At 43.2% G+C, this 19,449-nt stretch overlaps 1 protein-coding gene across 2 annotated transcripts in view; it reads left to right on the top strand.

Annotated features, from left to right (window-relative positions):
• WDFY1 (WD repeat and FYVE domain containing 1) overlaps nucleotides 1–19,449 on the top strand; it is a 46,384-nt gene that overhangs the window by 6,342 nt on the left and 20,593 nt on the right. For both annotated transcript variants that reach the window (XM_077290897.1, XM_077290896.1), the window contains exons 2-5: nucleotides 4,654–4,721; nucleotides 17,125–17,198; nucleotides 17,521–17,575; nucleotides 17,828–17,978. In XM_077290897.1, coding sequence (XP_077147012.1) covers nucleotides 4,654–4,721; nucleotides 17,125–17,198; nucleotides 17,521–17,575; nucleotides 17,828–17,978 — 348 coding nt within the window. The remainder of the gene's footprint in view (nucleotides 1–4,653; nucleotides 4,722–17,124; nucleotides 17,199–17,520; nucleotides 17,576–17,827; nucleotides 17,979–19,449) is intronic.

Here is a 19,449-nt window from a genome sequence, read left to right as displayed (position 1 = left end):
GGGCAGAAAGGGTTTACACCAGTATCCTGTAAGAGACGTTACCCCTTTGAGGACGAAGATTTAAACACCTGGACTAAAGTTCCAAAGGTCGATGCGGCTGTCGCATCCACTTCCCGCCGTTCTTCCCTACCAGTGGAAGATTCAGGCTCCTTATCTGATCCCATGGATAGGAAATCGGATGCACTTTTGAAAAAATCGTGGGAAGCCTGTGTCACTGCATTTAGGCCGGCGATCGCCACCACATGTACCAGTAGATCTATGCTGGTTTGGTTAGACCAGCTGGACCAGAATATCAAGAGTGGTATATCTAGAGAGAAATTGAGGGCATCCATCCCCTTAATTAAGAGCGCTGCGGCATTTATATCCGATGCCTCCGTGGATTCTCTCCGCCTGGCGGCCAGAACAGCCAGCCTCGCAAATACTGCCCGCCGAGCCTTATGGTTAAAGAACTGGAAGGGGGATGCCCAGTCCAGATCCAAGTTGTGTGCCATACCCTGTCAGGGTGAGTACCTCTTTGGAACTATTCTGGATGAGATACTCACTAAGGCGGGTGAGCGTAAAAAAGGTTTTCCTAATCCCTTTGTTCCTGCTTACAGAAGGGCATTTAGGAGGCCAGCATTTGGCAGAAAGGGAAGCTTTAAAGAGCAATGGAGGAACAAAGACTTCAGGCAGAAAGGCAATTTGTTTAACAAACGTCCCTTCAAACCAGCCGAAAAATCCCGGGAACCCTATTCCACCAGTGGGCGGTAGACTACTGGGATTTATCAATCAGTGGAGAGAAATAACTGTCAACCCATGGGCCACAAAATTAATATCCTCAGGCCTCACCCTAGACTTCATCCGAAAACCTCCGGATTCCTTTCGGCTCACCTCCCTAAAATCCAAACTACAACAAGAAGCATTGGAAGTAGAAGTTAAGTCCCTTCTTGCAAAACGGGTCTTAATAGAGGTTCCGTCATCTCAAATGGGGCAGGGGTTCTACTCCCCCTTGTTTCTGATTACAAAACCTGACGGATCCTATAGAACTATTTTTAATTTGAGGAAACTAAATATGTTCATAAAACCCACAACATTTAAGATGGAATCCATTCGATCAGCCATTAAAAATTTGTTCCCTAACTGTTACATGGTAGTACTTGATCTCAAAGATGCTTATTATCATCTTCCTATACACCAGTCGCACCAGCAGTTTCTTCGGGTAGCAGTAGTTATAGACTGTCAAGTTCGTCATTTTCAATATAGAGCAATGCCCTTTGGTCTGTCTATGGCTCCTAGAGTCTTTACTAAGTTACTTTTGGAAGTAATGTCCTTCCTACGATTAAAAGACACATTGGTCATCCCATATCTGGACGACCTACTAATTGTGGGGAAAAATTTCTTACAGTGTGAGCAAAGGTTGAAGGAGGTGGTATCCTCTTTACAAAGGCTGGGTTGGATTATTAACTGGGAAAAATCCAGACTTCAACCCGTCACTTGTCAGAAATTTTTAGGTCTCCTCCTGGATTCAGTAGACCAAAAATGTTGGTTGCCTGATGATAAAAAGTATTCGATCATTAGTAAAGTAGATTTGGCTATCAAAAAGCGTAATATGTCACTGAGAAATGCCATGTCATTGTTAGGTTCGCTATCATCATGTATCCCTGCGGTTAAATGGGCCCAATTCCATACCAGGCAGCTGCAAAAATTGGTATTACAGGAGGACACTAAAAATAGAGTACATTTAGATAGAACAATTTTCTTAACGGCAGAGGTAGTACACTCCCTTACATGGTGGTTAGATTGGGGAAATCTATCAGAGGGGGTACCATGGGTCATTACCCCTTCTTCCATAGTGACCACAGATGCTAGTCCGGAGGGCTGGGGAGCACATTTTGGTGATGAGGTGGTTCAGGGCCTTTGGTCCGGGTCAGAATTAGCTAATTCCTCTAATGTAAAAGAATTAAGAGCTATATATTATTCCCTACTCCACTTTCTTCCCCAGCTACGAGGCTCTCACACAAGGGTCCTCTCAGACAACACCTCGGCAGTAGCCTATTTAAATCGTCAAGGAGGTACACGGTCAGAAAATCTTATGAAAGTCTCTTCGGACATCATGACGTTAGCCGAAAGTCATGTTGTCCTTGTCAGCGGTGCACATCAGAGGTATAGACAACATTCGTGCCGATTTCCTCAGTCGCCATACCCTTCATCAAGGGGAATGGATGCTCAGCAGAGAGATTTTCCGGCTGATAACAGACCGATGGGGCGTGCCACAAATAGACCTATTCGCAACAAGGTCCAACCGTCAGGTCAAAACATTTGCTTCCCTTTGCAGACTGGACAACCCCGACATATTCGATGCCCTTCAGGTGCCATGGACATTCGACCTGGCCTACGCATTCCCTCCATGGAATCTATTACCTATAGTAATAAGAAAAATAAGGGAGGAGGGGGCAAGAGTTCTGTTGGTAGCCCCATTCTGGCCCAAAAGGCCATGGTTCTCCTGGCTCAGGGCGATGTCGACTACAGACCCTTGGATCCTGCCTCAGACCAAGGACCTGTTGTCTCAGGGACCGTTTTTCCATCCTCGGGTAAAAGGCATGAATCTGACGGTATGGAATTTGAAAGGCACTTACTAACTCTAAGGGGTTTTTCCAGTGGGCTTATAGATACTCTTATGAAGAGTAGAAAGCCTTCCACTACCCAAATCTATGTCAGAATTTGGAAAAAATTCCTTCAATTTCATACTGCACAACTTTCCGCTGAAGTTCCTATATTTGCAATATTGGAGTTCTTGCAAAAAGGACTTGAATTAGGACTGTCTGTAAATACTCTAAGAGTCCAGGTTTCAGCTCTAGGAGCCCTCTTTAGTTATGATGTGGCGGGAGATAGATGGGTTTCTCGTTTTATATCAGCATGTGAACGATCGAAACCTATTCATATACCACAGGTGCCTCAGTGGGATCTATCTCTGGTCCTAGATGCCTTGACACAAAGCCCGTTTGAGCCGCTACATGAGGCCTCATTAAAGAACATCTCGCTAAAAACAATACTGTTAGTAGCGTTAGTATCCGCTAGAAGAGTGAGTGATCTCCATGCCTTGTCTATTGACCCTCCTTATCTATCCGTGACATCTGATAGAATAATTTTAAAGACGGACCCTTGTTATCTCCCTAAGGTAGCCACTAGTTTTCATAGATCCCAGGAGATCTTGTTACCTACCTTCTATAAAGACCACTCGACTCCAGAAGAAGCCAGGCTTCATACCCTAGATGTTAAGAGAACTATTCTAGCCTACTTAGAGAGGACTAGGGACTGGAGGAAGAGTAGGGCTCTCTTTGTCTCTTTCCAGGGGAAAACCAAGGGTTCCAGAGTTACAAAGAACACGCTATCACGCTGGATTAGAGATGCCATAATCCTGGCGTATAAAGCTGGAGGAAGAGATCCTCCAATGCATGTGGGAGCACACTCCACAAGAGCCGTGTCGACCTCCTGGGCAGAAAGGGCGAATGTGCCGATAGACATTATATGTAAGGCTGCAACTTGGTCTTCACCAAACACCTTCTATAGACACTATAGATTAGATCTATCTGCTGCTTCTGACCTAACCTTTGGGGTTTCGGTTCTTGATTCAGTTAACCCACCCAGTATATAGTCTCTGAAAATCTCTCAGTGGGTGCTGTCGTGGCGAATAGAAAATATCGGATTACTCACCGGTAATGCTCTTTTATAGAGCCCACGACAGCACCCATTCGATTCCCTCCCTTTTCTTTATTTAGTTGCACGTGGTGTCTTAATAGGGAGATGTATATAATAGAGTAATATGGTATGAGGTTGTAAATATGTATATATGCCTAAACCTGGTAAACTAAAAAACCTGGCGGCGGTTCCTCCTTTTTCTCTGTAAAACAACTGAGGAGCGAGGGGGGGGCCGCCCCTTTTATCTCTCTGTAGGTTTCCTGTTCCTAGGGGCGGATCCCCTCTCTCAGTGGGTGCTGTCGTGGGCTCTATAAAAGAGCATTACCGGTGAGTAATCCGATATTTCCGCGAAAAAAACGCATTGCGTTAAAAACGCAGCATGTTCATTAATTTTGCGGATTTTTCGCATTTTTCCTGCTATTTAATGCATTGGGAAGCTCCGGAAAAAAACGCACAAAACAGCGTCACAAACGAGCAAAAAACGCGTGAAAAACGCATGCGGATTTCCTGCAGAAAAAGTCCGGTTTTGTTCAGGAAAATTCTGCAGAGAATCCTGAACGTGTGCGCATAGCCTTAAAGGGGTTGTCCTACAAATAAATATTATTTACTGTTAAATCACACAATACATGACTTTTCAAGTTGAATTGAAGGGGATGTCCACTACATTTTTATTGATGGCACCGAAGAGTTAAAGGGGGTGTCACAAAAACAAACAAAAAATAACGTATTTACAACCCTGTCTCCTCTGGCTGAAGAAAGGTCAGCCCCTTTCTGACTTCTCCCTGCCCCTCTCCAGGTGATTGACAGGTCTCTCCCATGGTTCAGGCGACAGGAATCTTATGACCGGTTCCCTATAACAGAGAAATCATTTCTCCTGTAACTGTGTAAACACTATTGGAACGTAATACTTTCCTGAAATATCTTCTGTTTTTGTACTGTAACAACGATATATAAAAGCTTCATTTGTATCCACAGGACTCTGCGAATATGGCTGAAGAGAGACAGCGGGCAGTATTGGCCCAGCATCTATCACACCATGTCATGTAAGAGCTACATTAGTTTTTGCCCTACCCGATATCTCCCTGTGTATATAAAGAGAGTGGAGTCTGCTCTGCCATGTGGGTACATTTTATCAGTATCGAAATCCTTTTAAAGGGAACCTGTCAGCAGAAATGTGCTCAGTAACCTACAGACAGTGTCAGGTCTGCGCCGTCTTGTGGTTGTTGTTTAATCCTTATTTTCAGTTTATGTTAATGGTATGCTCGTGCTTTGGGGCGGCCTGTGGGGGTCTTCATGTGGTGCTCTGATTAGCTATTCATAATGCAGACTGCTGACAGGTCACTGATCCCTCACTGACCTGCCCCCTATATTTCATACTGAATATAATATGTGTTAAATAAATCCCATTCAGCTGTCGGCGGCATCGCCTTCTCTGCAGCATGATCACATCTATAATATGCATTACATTATTTTATTTAGTGTGTGAGGCAGTGACAGGTAGTTTATGCGAGGGTCACTATGTGTCCCCCAGGATGCGCATAGAAGCGTATTGAGGCCGCTGGAGTGTATTGTAGTCACAGGCATAGCTGTGGTTGGCGTGCAGAATAAAAGTGTGGTCTTGGACAAGCTATTTGCCCAAGACAGATTTAAGAAAACCCGGCATGGCCATTTATTTTTTAAGTTAGCTACAGGAGATGGTAGTGGTGCGGTTCACCTTCTCCAGCCTGGTCTTACAAGTGGCCCATGTCCACAGATTCCATTTAAAATCCCTGCAGTAAAGGGTTGGGGGTGTCGGTTTGCAAACTGCAGAGGAGGTGGCTCTGCAAGGTTCAGCCTCTGTGAAGTAACACGGAGCCAAGCGAATCCAAAAGACCTGGCGCCCCTCAACGTGACACGATGGTGCAGTCACCCACGGTAACAGATCTCAGATACGGATTGTTTTGATTCCCGAATACGAACCGGAGGATGCCATTTCTTTTCCGTTTCTGAGTATGTTGAACATTAAAGACACTTTGTTTTGAACTTTCCTGTGGTCACTGCCTGTCTGTCACACTGCATCAGCCCTGCTGCACTAAGTGATATACTTTAATCTGACAAAAAAAAAAATAACTTCTCACAATGGTGCCTGCCACGCCTGCGCAGTAGTATTTATCAGCAATCCTACTCCGCAGGCGCCGTCAACGCCATCTTGGAGACAAACTTTCGTTTTCTCGTAGTAGCATCTATGGGATGGTCAATATATGTCATTGAGCAGGGGCGGCCGGCGCCATTTTGAGAGAGAATTTTGTTATTTTCTTCAGAATAAATGTATATCTTTAAAGAAAATAATTTAACCCCTTAAGGACCAGGGGTATTTCCGTTTTTGCATTTCCATTTTTCGCTCCCCTCCTTCCCAGAGCCATAACTTTTTTTTTTTATTTTCCCGTCAATATGGCCATGTGAGGGCTTATTTTTTGCGGGACAAGTTGTACTTTTGGAACGACACCATTTGTTTTACCAAGTCGTGTACTAGAAAATTGAAAAAACATTCCAAGTGTGGAGAAATTGCAAAAAAAGTGCAGTCTCACACTTGTTTTTTGTTTTGGCTTTTTTACTAGGATCACAAAATGCTAAAACTGAGCTGCCATTATGATTCTCCAGGTCATTACGAATTCATAGACATCAAAAATGTCTGGGTTCTTTTTTTATCTAAGTGGTGAAAAAAAAATTCTAAACTTTGTCAAAAAAAAAAAAAAAAAAAAAAATTGTGCCACTTTCCGATACCTGTAGCGTCTCCATTTTTTGTGAGCTCGGGTTAGGTGAGGGCTTATTTTTTGCGTGCCGAGCTGACGTTTTTATTGATACCTTTTTGGTGTGCATATGATTTTTTTGATTGCCCGTTATCACATTATGTTGCAGCAGCTAAAAATAAGTAATTCTGGCTGTTCAATATTTTTTTTTTTTTCTCTCTCTCTACACCGTTTTACTGATTGTATTCTTTTTATATATTGATTGGGCGATTCTGAACACGACGATATTAAATATGTGCATGTTTGATTTTTATTTTTTATTCTTGAATTTTTTTTAGTGGCTTTATTTTATTTGGGTGTTGGGGAGTGATTTGGACTTTTTATGATTTTAAAAACATTTTTTTTTTCTTTTTACTTTTTGCATGCTTCAGTAGTCTCCATGAGAGACTAGGAGCTGCCATAACCCGATCGGCTCTGCTTCATAGAGGCGATGATCAGATCACCTGTATAAGCAGAATTACTCACTTCCTGTGAGCGCCGTCCACTGGGCGGCTCTCTTAGCAATCCGGCAGTGACAGCCATAGAGGTCTACAGGAGACCTCTGGTTGTCATGTCAACCCATCGGTGACCCGTGGTCATTTGACAGGGGTCACCGATGGACAGATTTCAGTCTCGCTTACCGGAAGCACGCGTTAAACGCCGCTGTCAGTTTGTCAGTGGCATTTAACATGTTAATAGCCGCGGGTACATCGTGATTCCACCTGCAGCTGTCGGGTCAGATGTCATGTGCCGGAAAAGGTGCTGGCTCTGGCGATGAAACGGGGAGGCGTCCAGTGACAGATATATCCGTCATTGGACGTTAAGGGGTTAATGCATATTATATATGCGCCGACGCCTGTCTGCTAAATGTGTTTTTTTGTTTGTTTGTTTTCTCCCCAATACATATTACATTCATTATGTAAACTAGGGGGCAGGCCAGTGAGGGATCGTGACCTATGCCATACCGATGCATATGTAAGCAGAGCACCACATTAAGGCTATGTGCACACGTCCGGAATTGCCGCGGAAATTTCAGCGGCAATTCCACAACTGTGCCGTGGGTAAAAAGCATGCGGAATTGGCATGCGTTTTCCCGCTAAACACTAGCGTTTTACAAGCGTAATTAGCTTGCAGAATACTAGCGTTTTCCAAGCGATCTGTAGCATCGCTTGGAAAACTGACTGACAGGTTGGTCACACTTGTCAAACATAGTGTTTGACAAGTGTGACCAACTTTTTACTATTGATGCTGCCTATGCAGCATCAATAGTAAATAGGTCTAATGTTAAAAATAGTTTAAAAAAAATAAATCGTGATATTCTCACCTTCCGGCGTCCCCGGCAGTCTTCCCGCTCCTTGCGATGCTCCCGTTCCCAGTAATGCATTGCGAGAATGACCTGTGATGACGTAGCAGTCTTGCGAGACCCACGTCATCACAGGTCATTGCCGCAAAGCATCACTGGGAACAGAAGCATCGCGAGGAGCGGGAACGCTGCGGGGGACGCCGGATGGTGAGAATATCACGATTTATTATTTTAATTCTTTTTTTTTTTTTTTTTTTTTAACAATTATATGGTTACCAGGGCCTGGAGGAGAGTCTCCTCCCCTCCACCCTGGGTACCAACCGCACATGATCCACTTACTTCTCGTATGGTGGGCATAGCCACAAGCAGGAAGAAAGCGGATCAATGCATTCCTATGTGTGCGGAATCCCCACATTTCCGGACAAAGAATGAACATGCTGCATTTTTTTTTCGGAATGCGATTCCTCCGTGGAAAAAAACGCAAACATGTACTCAAAAATTGCGGATTGTATTCTAATAATAGGATGCTTAATGTATGTTTTTTTAGCGGTTTTATTGCGTTTTTATAGCGAAAAACGCGAAAAATCCTGAACGTGTGCACACAGCCTAAGACCCCCCCACATGCTGCCCCGAAGCACGAGCATGTCATTAACACAAAGCTTAAACAACAACATGGATTAATCTCCCAGGTATCATTGTAATCAGTATAAAGGCGCCAACCTGACACTGTGTGTAGGTTACTGAGCACAATCCTGCTGACAGGTTCCCTTTAAATGTTCACTTTTGAAGTGTTCTATTCCGTGATGGCTGAGGCTGGACGCAGTGTGGAGTCAGTGTATTTGTGCCAGTGCTGCTATCTTCCAGCTGTGTAAATACGGCCGGGTTTCCTGTGTATATTGTAACATCCTGGAAACGCCGCTTTTTCTCCGGCGGAATATCCAAGTGTTTCCGGGGGAAATGGCAGTTATGGAATCAGGAAATGTCTGTTACAGAATATTCAAATTATAGAACATCAGTTGCCCATGCTGTTAAAGGGAACCTGTCACCCCCAAAATCGATGGTGAGCTAAGCCCACCGGCATCAGGGGCTTATCTACAGCATTCTGTAATGCTGTAGATAAGCCACCGATGTATCCTTAAAGATGAGAAAAAGACGTTATATTATACTCACCCAGGGGTGGTCCCGGTTCTGTTCCGGTCCGATGGGTGTCCCGGTCCGGTCCGGGGTCTCCCATCTTCTTACGATGACGGCCTCTTCTTGTCTTCACGCTGCAGCTCTGACGCAGGTGTACTTTTTCCTGTTGAGGGCAGAGCAAAGTACTGCAGTGCGCAGGTGCTGGGCCTCTCTGACCTTTCCCGGCACCTGCGCACTGCAGTACTTTGCTCTGCCCTCAACAGGGCAGACAAAGTACACCTGCGCCGGAGTTGTGGCGTGAAGACAAGAAGAAGACGTCATCTGATGAAGATGGGAGGCCGCAGACCGGACCGCGACGCCCATCGGACGGGACCGCCCCTGGGTGAGTATAATCTAACCTCTTTTTCTCATCTTTCAGGATACAGAATGCTGTAGATAAGCCCCTGATGCTGGTGGGCTTAGCTCATCTTCGATTTTGGGGGTGACAGGTTTCCTTTAACCTGTTAAATGCTACTGTCAATCTCTGGTGGCAGGAAGGTGTATCATTCCACACCCCCATCGACTCTCCTGCAGTGTGATCGCGTGGCCTGATCGGTTGCCGTGACAGCCAGGGGTCTATGACTATTTTCCTCTGAGAGCCAGCATTTAGCTGATGTTCATAGGAGACAGTGATTTTCACTATAAAACAATAAAATAAAAATACACATTTGGTATCACTGCGTTCCTAAAAGTCCGAGCTGTCAAAATCTAAAATAAATTAATCCGATTAGTAAACAGCATAACGAGAAGAAAAACTGAAATGCCAGAATTATGGTTTTTTTTCCGGCTGCCGTAAAACAAATAAAATGCAATAAGAGGCGATCAAAACATCTTAGGCCCCTTTTACATCAGGTTTTTGCGATCAGGCACAATCTGGCGAATTAAAAAAAATAAAAAATATAAAAAATAAATGGATCCTGCAAAAGTTGCCGCCGAATACTTTTTTTTCTCAGCGCTGGATTGCTCCAGATGGCCTCATGTTTCATCCTTTTTTTTTTTTCTTTTTTTGCCGGATCCATCGAAAATTAGTTTTCTGGCGGCCGGAGAAAACATACACAGGAACGTTTTTTTCTGTTTGGTGAAAAAACGCACAGCGACGGATCCGGCGAAAAACAGATAAAACGTGAGGTGAAATGATGGAATTCCGCAACCAATTCCGTTTAAAAAAAAAAAAAAAAAATCATGCATTTTTCTCTCCCCCCTCTCTCTCGACGGATCTCCAAACTCTGTCCCCAGGTTAAAAAAAAAAAAAAAAAAGTCAGATCCAGCAGAAAAACAGATCCGTCGCATCAGTTTTTCTCAGTTTGCCAAGGATCCGTTTTTTTCAAAGTTAGCTGGATTGTGCCTGACGGCTAAAAACTGATGTGTGAAAGATGGCTTACCTACCCCAAAATAGTAACAGTAAAGACATCAGCTCAGGGAGCAAAAAATAAGCCCTCACATAGCCTTAGACTCCTGTAACATTTTCAATTTTTGGAATATGGGGCTATGTGCACACGTAGGAAATGTGGTGCAGAATTTTCTGCACTAAATCTGCATCTCCTGGCAGAATCCGCAGGTGCTTTTTTTAATGCGTTTTTTAATGCGTTTTTTGTGCGTTTTTAATGCGTTTTTTTGTGCAGATTTTACCACTGCAGATTTCTATTAATGGAGGGGTGCAGAAACACTGCATTAACGCACAAAAGTTACATGCACTTCTTTGAAATCTGCAGCGTTTCTGCGCAGATTTTTCTGCACCATGTGCACAGCTTTTTTTTTTTTCACATTGATTTACATTGTACTGTTAATCACAGTGCAATTCTGCACCAAATCTGCATCGTGTGCACATACCCTAAAAATGACAATGCAAATATTTATATACATACATATACAGATTTCAAAATTTTTTTTTTTTTCACTGCTTGAATAAACACACCCCTCTACCCTCCTCCCCAAGCTACACATATTTGGTATCTGTGTAATCGTAATGACCTGGAGAACTATATTTCCAGGTTAGTTTTACCATATAATGAACTTGGTAGATTAAAAACCCCAAAACCAGTTGAAGAATTGTACTTTTTTGCAATTTCAACTCGATTTGAAATTTTTCCCCACTTTACATGTTAAAATGAATGGAGTCATAACCTAGTACGACTTTTCCTGCAAAAATCAAGCCCTACGGCTTAGTTATGTGGACGGAAATATAACAAAGTTATGGCTTTTGGAAGAAGGGGAGGAAAAAACTAAATTGTAACAAAAAATAAATAAAACACGGAAAATCGCCCTGTATTGAAAGGGTTAATATGAGGATCCTGACTGGTGATAGATGGTGATGTAGAAGCATTTCTGTGGTGAACCAGCAATAGATCGATTGTGGGTGGACTGTCGCCACCAAAATGCACTTTAAATGAGCTATACTGTGTTGTATGGGACTTGGCCCTTATTTAAAGGGAACCTGTCACCCCCAAAATCGATGATGAGCTAAGCCCACCGTCATCAGGGGCTTATCTACAGCATTCTGTAATGCTGTAGATAAGCCCCCGATGTAACCTGAAAGATGAGAAAAAGAGGTTATATTATACTCACCCAGGGGCGGTCCCGCTGCGGTCCGGTCCGATGGGCGTCTCAGGTCTGTTCCGGCACCTCCTATCTTCATTCCATGACGTCCTCTTCTGGTCTTCACGCCGCGGCTCCGGCGCAGGCGTACTTTGTCCTGTTGAGGGCAGAGCAAAGTACTGCAGTGCGCAGGTGCTGGGCCTCTCTGACCTTTCCCGGCACCTGCACACTGCAGTTCTTTGCTCTGCCCTCAACAGGGCAGACAAAGTCCGCCTGCGCCAGAGCCGCGGCGTAAAGACCTGAAGAGGACGTCATGGAATGAAGATAGGAGGCGCCGGAACGGACCTGCGACGCCCATCGGAGCGGGACCGCCCCTGGGTGAGTATAATCTAACCTCTTTTTTTTTCCTCTTTCAGGTAACATCGGCGGCTTATCTACAGCATTACAGAATGCTGTAGATAAGCCCCTGATGACGGTGGGCTTACCTCACCATCGATTTTGGGGGTGACAGGTTCCCTTTAATATGCTTATCGTGCACAATTAATGCAGTAAAAAATACTGGCATTACTGTCATTTTGCCTCTAAAAAAATAATGTAATAAAACGTAGTCAACATGGTAAAACAAACTAAAATTGAATTTACAGTGGCTTGCGAAAGTATTCACCCTCTTGGCATTTTTTCCATGCTTTGCTACTTCACGTCCTGGAATTTCAAGTTTTTGTGTTCATTTTGAGGGTTTGCATCAGTTGATGTAAAGAACATGGCTAAGTGTGAACGTTTGGTTTTCTTTTTATTGTGAAGCACACAACAAATAGGACAAAATAACTGAAAACTTCAGTGTGCATAACTATTAACCCCCCCACCTAAAGTCAATACTTTGAGTCTCCATTGCAGTTGCACTTCTCCTTGGATAGGTCTCTATGAGCTTTTCACATCTTGTCACTGGGATTTTTGCCCATTCCTCAATGCACAACTGCTCCAGCTCCTTCAAGTTAGATGGTTTCCTCTGATGAACAGCAATCTTCAAGTCTGACCACAGATTGTCAATTGGATTAAGGTCTGGCCTTGACGAGCCACTTCAAATATTTACATGTTTCCGCTTAAACCACTCTAGTCTTGCTTTAGCAGTATATTTTGTGTCACTGTCTTGTTGGAAGGTGAACCTTCTGTCCCAATCTCAAATCACTGACAGAGTGAAAAAAATGTTTTGCTCAAGAATGTCCCTGTATTTCACACCATCTGTTTTCCCTGGCCCTGGTGTCAAAAAACAACCCCACAGCATGATGCCACCACCATGTTTCACTATGGGGATGGTGTTCTTGGGGTGATTGAGCCGTGCTTGTTTGGTGGCAGACATAGCGTTTACTTTGATGGCCAAAAAGTTAAATTTTGATCTCATCTGACCACAGCACCTTCCTCCATACATTTGGAGAGGCTCCCACATGTCTATTGGCAAACTTACAAAAATTGTAAGGCTCATTTTAAGTAAAGGCTTTTTTCAGCCCACTCTTCCGTGGTCGTATGGACAGATACTCCAGTCTGCTTTGGAACTCAGCAGCTCCTTCAGGGTTACCTTTGGTCTCTGTGCTGTCTCTCTGATTAATGTCCTCCATCCCGGGCTGAGAGTTTTGGTGGTGGCCCTCTCTTGGCAGGTTTGTTGTGGCACCATGTTCTTTCCATTTGATGATCATGGCTTTAATGGTGATCCGGGGGAGGATCAGAGATTAGGATGTTTTTTTTATAACCCATCCCTCACTTGACCTTCTCAACAACATTGTCCCTGACTTGTTTGGAGACCTCCTTGGTCTTCATGGTGTTGTTTGCTTAGTGTTGCCTCTTGCATAATGGTGTTGCAGCCTCTGTGGCCTTTCAGAAAATGCATGTATATACTGACAGACCATGTCACACATAGATTGCACACGGGTGGACATGTGACTTATGAAGGGAATTACTTGCACCAGAAAAACGGGTGAATTCATATGCTCATGCCAATTTCTAGTTATTTGATCCCATAAATTTAGTTTATGCCTATGTTTTTCTCACTTCACCAACTTAGACTATTTAGTGCTGATGCATCACACACAAATCGGATTACAAAAATATTTAAACACAGGTTGTAACGTAATAAAATAGGTAAAACAAAGGGTGAACACTTCTGCAAACCTCTGTATTTCAAAACTTCTTTATACTTCTTGAAAGTAATAAAACCTTAGCTCTATAATTTTTGTATCTCTGTAATCATAAGGACGCCCAGAATAAAGTTAACATATACCTGTAAATTTTACTGCTGAGAGAAAGAGAACGCTGTCAAAACTAAAACTGCCTCTCCTGGAAAGCAGAGATGGAAAAAAAAAAGGGAAAAATGGCTGCAGCACCAAGAAGTTAATGAATAACTGAACTTTTTTTTTAGAATTTTGTCCTGCATGGAACGTTGTGAAAATTTACAAATAATTTTTTCAGTGGGTTTGTCTTAATTCCTGTGTAAAAAAATAAATAAAAATAAAAATAAAAAAATATGTAAATGGCTTCCAAACCTCCGCTTTACCCCACCCAGTAAGTTTGGCCGCTTTCAGCTGCACTGATATTACAATGTACTCAGACAGCAGTTTTTTTTCTCGTCCGGCAAGAAGGTCTGAGTTTCATCAGTTCTTTTGATCAGAGTTTGGTCATTTTTTACCTTTGTTTTATCAGTTTTTCTCTTATGGAAAAAAAAGTTTCTCCAGCTTCTCATTTCGATCTTTGAAGAATGGACAGCACATAGATGGCATCTGAGTGCAATATGATTTGTATTAACGAGATTTATCTGAAATTCTGTTACATCGGACATGTCTGTGATTTTGTGCGGACCAGCCAGTTGACAAAAATACATGGACATGTGAACAGCTCCATAGACCATAATGGGTACGAGTTCTATCTGAAAAACTGTTTTTCGCATACGAGATAAGACATTTGACTGAGCCCTAACTCTGTGGATAAGCATCTGCAGGAGATTGTTCTTTTCCATACTGAACAAAATAAGATATATACACTGCTCAAAAAAAAAGGGAACACTAAAATCTCACATCCTAGATATCAATGAATGAAATATTCCAGTTGCAAATCTTTATTCATTACATAGTGGAATGCGTTGAGAACAATAAAACACAAAAATGATCAATGTAAATGAAAATTAATATCACATGGAGGTCTGGATTTGGAATGATACTCAAAATCAAAGTGGAAAATTAAATTATAAGCTGATCCAACTTCAGTGGAAATGCCTCAAGACAAGGAAATTATGCTCAGTAGTGTGTGGCCTCCACGTGCCTATATGAGCTCCCTACAGTGCCTGGGCATGCTCCTGATGAGGTGGAGGATGTTCTCCAGAGGCATCTTCTCCCAGACCTGGATTAAATCATCAGTCAACTCCTGGACAGTCTGTAGTTAAACGTGCCATCGGTGGATGGAACAAGACATGATGTGCTTGATTGGATTCACGTCTGGGGAAAGGGCGGGCCAGTCCATAGCATCAATGTCTTCATCATGCAGGAACTACTGACACACTTAAGCCACTTGAGGCCTAGGACTGTCATGCATCAGAAGGAACCCAGGACCCACTGCACCTGAATATGGTCTCGCAATGGGTCTGAGACTCTCATTCCGGTACCTAATGGCAGTCAGAGTACCCCTGGCTAACACATTGAGGGCTGCGCGGCCCTCTGAAAAATTGCCTCCCCACAGCATTACTGACTCACTGCCAAACCGGTCATGCTGGAGGATGTTGAAGACACGAAAGAGCATAGTAAAACCAAAAACACTCAGTTTCAAAAAATCACAGTAATCTGCAAGTGCTAGTAAAAAGATGTAAAAAAACAGGGTATTTGGTTGATACATTTTTTGCAAAAAATGTATACTAAGCTGCTCCACCAAACGTCAAGGTATACCCATATAGAGCAGGTTCCTACAGACTTGTTCACTGTGCAAGTAGCCCATGTGTTCCTGTTTCCATAATTGTTATCTTGTGGCTTCAAGACTGGGGAGTTACCCACCACTCCTTGTGGGCTATCTGCACAAAAGCTGTTCCACTCAGCGTGTCCACATGGACGTTTCCTCTCAACTCTGTTGTGAGCTGCACTACCTGAACAACTTCTGTGGGTTGCAAACAAAAACCTCAGTGTGGGTTGTAGACACTGCCTCATGCTACTGTACAGTACTTCTAGGGGTGAGAGCAATGACAAAATGCAAAAGTGACCGAAACAGCCAAAACGGAAGAGAACAGAGAAATGGTCTGTGGTCACCACCTGCAGAACCATGCCTTTTTATAGGAGTTGTCTTGCTAATTGCCTAATATTTCTACTTGTCTGCTCCATTTGCACAACAGCAGGAGAAATTGTTTCACAATCAGTGTTGCTTCATAACTGGACAGGTTGATTTCACAGAATTGTGATTGACTTGGAGTTACATTGTGTTGCTTAAGTGTTCTTTATTTTTTTTGAGCAGTGTATATATAATGTACTGGATATATATGTATTTTTATTTAATCTATCTATATAATTGTCTAAGAGGTACTTCCGTCTGTCTGTCTGTCTGTCTGTAACGGAAATCCCGCGTCGCTGATTGGTCGCGGCCCGCCGAGACCAATCAGCGACAGGCTTAGTCCGGCCGCGAATTGGCCCCTCCCTACTCTCCTCAAGTAAGTGCCTCCTCCCTACTCCCCTCCAGTCAGTGCCAGTGTGTCACCCCATCCCGGACCAACTTTTTACTATTGATGCTGCCTATGCAGCATCAATAGTAAAAAGATACAATGTTAAAAATAATAATAATAAAAAAATTGTGCTATTCTCCCCTTCCGCCGTCCACTGATGCGCGCGATTCTGCCGCCAGCTTCCGTTCCCAGTGATGCATTGCGAAATTACCAGTCATCTGGGTAATTTCGCAATGCATCACTGGGAACGGAAGGTGGCGGCAGCATTGCGCGCATCGGGACAGCTTCGGTGGACGCCGGAGGGTGATAGTATATAACTGTATACTGTACTGTATATAGTATCTGTTTTTTATTTTAATTTTTTTTAACAGGGATATGGTGCCCACACTGCTATATATTACGTGGGCGTTGCTATATATTACGTGGGCTGTGCTATATATTACGTGGGCTGTGCTATATACTACGTGGGCTGTGCTATATACTACGTGGGCTGTGCTATATACTACGTGGGCTGTGCTATATACTACGTGGGCTGTGCTATATACTACGTGGGCTGTGCTATATACTACGTGGGCTGTGCTATATACTACGTGGGCTGTGCTATATACTACGTGGGCTGTGCTATATACTACGTGGGCTGTGCTATATACTACGTGGGCTGTGCTATATACTACGTGGGCTGTGCTATATACTACGTGGGCTGTGCTATATATTACGTGGGCTGTGCTATATATTACGTGGGCTGTGCTATATATTACGTGGGCTGTGTTATATACTGCGTGGCTGTGCTAAGCGCGACATACAGACAGACATACATACATACATACATACATACATACATACATACATACATACATACATACATACATACATACATACATACATTTTCTAGAATACCCGATGTGTTAGAATCGGGCCACCATCTAGTTTTTAATATTTGGTTTGTCCTTGTTTGTATCTAACTTTGTCATTTTTTATTTCAGCCCCTTGCTCAGCTCTGAGATACCACCATGAGAGTAGAATGATTTTTGTGGGACAAGATAGTGGAGCTATTGTTGTAAGTATCTGTGTATGTGTAGGCCGGTTTCACTGTCCTGGTGTGAGGTGTGATGCACGGACTGAGCACAGGTCTCCTGTCCTGACCCCATCTCAGCAGCCTCTTATGTGTATATATCCTATGAGGCTGTTGAGTTTGGGCCTGGAGACCAGCAGGAGGTCTGGACATTGTGTTCCATACTTGGTCTCTTGTGAACCATAAAAGCTGAATTAGATTGCTGTTATTTTGACAAGCATGGAGACTATTCTACTTGTTTATGTATTGTTTTCATATGTAGTAAGACATTGTGTCTAAAATTTTTCTTACATTTTTTGTTGGGCAGGAGTTTTTGGTCTCCGATGACTTTAACAAAATGAACTTTGTGAAGACGTACCCTGGTAGGTAGATGAGTCTGCTGTACTAGATATTTCTAGTGAAAGGTATTTGGTCTAAAGCATGAGATCCCACTATATGATTCATATTGTGTAGGTTAGATTGGAAGAGAGCGGAAGGTACTACTGGTTCTCTTCTGCAGTTTAGGTGAATGCCCCATGTACTGGTGTCTCATTGCCTTTCATAGGTCAGTTAGCTCCAATTTCAGTCTCTCACGAGGTTCCGCTAATTATTATATTTGTGATTAACTATTACAGCTCATCAGAACCGTGTGACCGAGGTAATTTTCGCTCCTGACCCTGAATGGGTGATTAGCACTGGGCAGGATAAATTCCTCACCTGGATGTGCACGCAGAGCGGATCGCTGGTGGGACGACATGCATTCACTTCCTGGGCCTCCTGCCTCCAGTATCCTTTGTACGGGTCTTTAGATTAAGCATGAATGTATAGATTGTGCCATTCTAGAGGTGACCTAACTTTAAAGTGTACCTCCACTCTCAAAAGAAAACCTACTAAAATCCTGAACATTGCAGTACAATAGTTTTTTTTAGATCACTTTATTACGCAATTGTGCTATTCACCCACAGCACGGACCAGTCAAGGAGGATCAGTTTAGGTTGTAAATACTTTCAGAAGTATTTATGGCCTTGTTTATCTTGGATTTTGAGTTAATCTTTTCTATGTCTTGTAACATTCATTTTTCAGTGGAGGCTCCTGTTTTTTTTCATCTCCTACTTCCAGGATTGTATACCTCAGTGTGCCGGGCTGGCTCTTGAGCTATATTTTCAGACTGCCAAAGCACGGTAGATGTTTTCTGCAATTGTCTTTCATTACTAAAGTGAAATCCTTTGTGGGCAGTTGGCTACTGCCCTTGTACCACTCCGGTCTCTTGTAATAAGTGAGGAGAGCAGCCTGAGGGAGCTGCTTGTTCACCCTCTTCTGTAACTCTCCATGCAAGCATGGCCACCTCACCCTTTGAGCTACTGGAGATTATGTTGGCTCTCGCAACTATCAGGCATTTATGACATATGCTGTAGAGACGCCCTAAATGCTTAAAGGAAAGGTACCGCGTTTGTAGATCATTCATAAATTAATGTAATGTAGCATAACATGCTGTTATAACCAAGTTTTGATTGCATTTGAAACATATTCCGTGTGTTATAGGAGTTTAAATAAGGCACTGAGGGCTGACATCTTGCTTTCACATTAGCAACACGACACTTTCAGTGTCATCATACGGCATCCCATGGTCATAGTAGATAACAGACAGACGCAGACCCTATCTATTGCAATAGAACTGTCACTGCTGTGAACTGGGCACGCCTCTGGGCTGCACAATTCACAGTAGTGGGAGTGTTCTGCTGCCATATTCATGGAGCCCTCGGCTGTCAACTGTGCTCAATTCTCATCTCCTGACATTAGGATCTGCTAACATAACTTAACTAGCAGTACTTCTTCCAGCAGAACAGATCCTAGATTGACAGGAGTAAAATGGGAGAAAAGCTAAGGCAGAGTATCAGAGACTGCAAAGACATCAAGGAGGAACAGTGTACAATCAGCATTCGAGATGCATGTAATCTGGGTGAGAGAGACATATGAAGACTGATAGGAGAGAGACAGTAACTGCTGGTGATAGCAGATCACAGGGCAGTCACCCACAAAATGGCGCTGCCCTGTGATGCTGCTCTTCATTCTGCCCCAGGGATACTAGACCACCCAAAAGGAGAGGGAAATGGTGATGTCAGCAGTTACTGCCCCATTTTTCCAGCTAACAGTAAAGCTGGTAAGTCTTACTATAGCTGCTTGAGCTTATTCAGCAGGAAGAGTGTAACCCATAACGTTATGGGTTACACTCTTCCTGCTGAATAAGATTTATCTA

Source organism: Ranitomeya variabilis, chromosome 2, assembly GCF_051348905.1.
Source record: "Ranitomeya variabilis isolate aRanVar5 chromosome 2, aRanVar5.hap1, whole genome shotgun sequence".
NCBI lineage: Eukaryota > Metazoa > Chordata > Amphibia > Anura > Dendrobatidae > Ranitomeya > Ranitomeya variabilis.
This window is presented reverse-complemented; position numbering and strand designations above follow the sequence as displayed.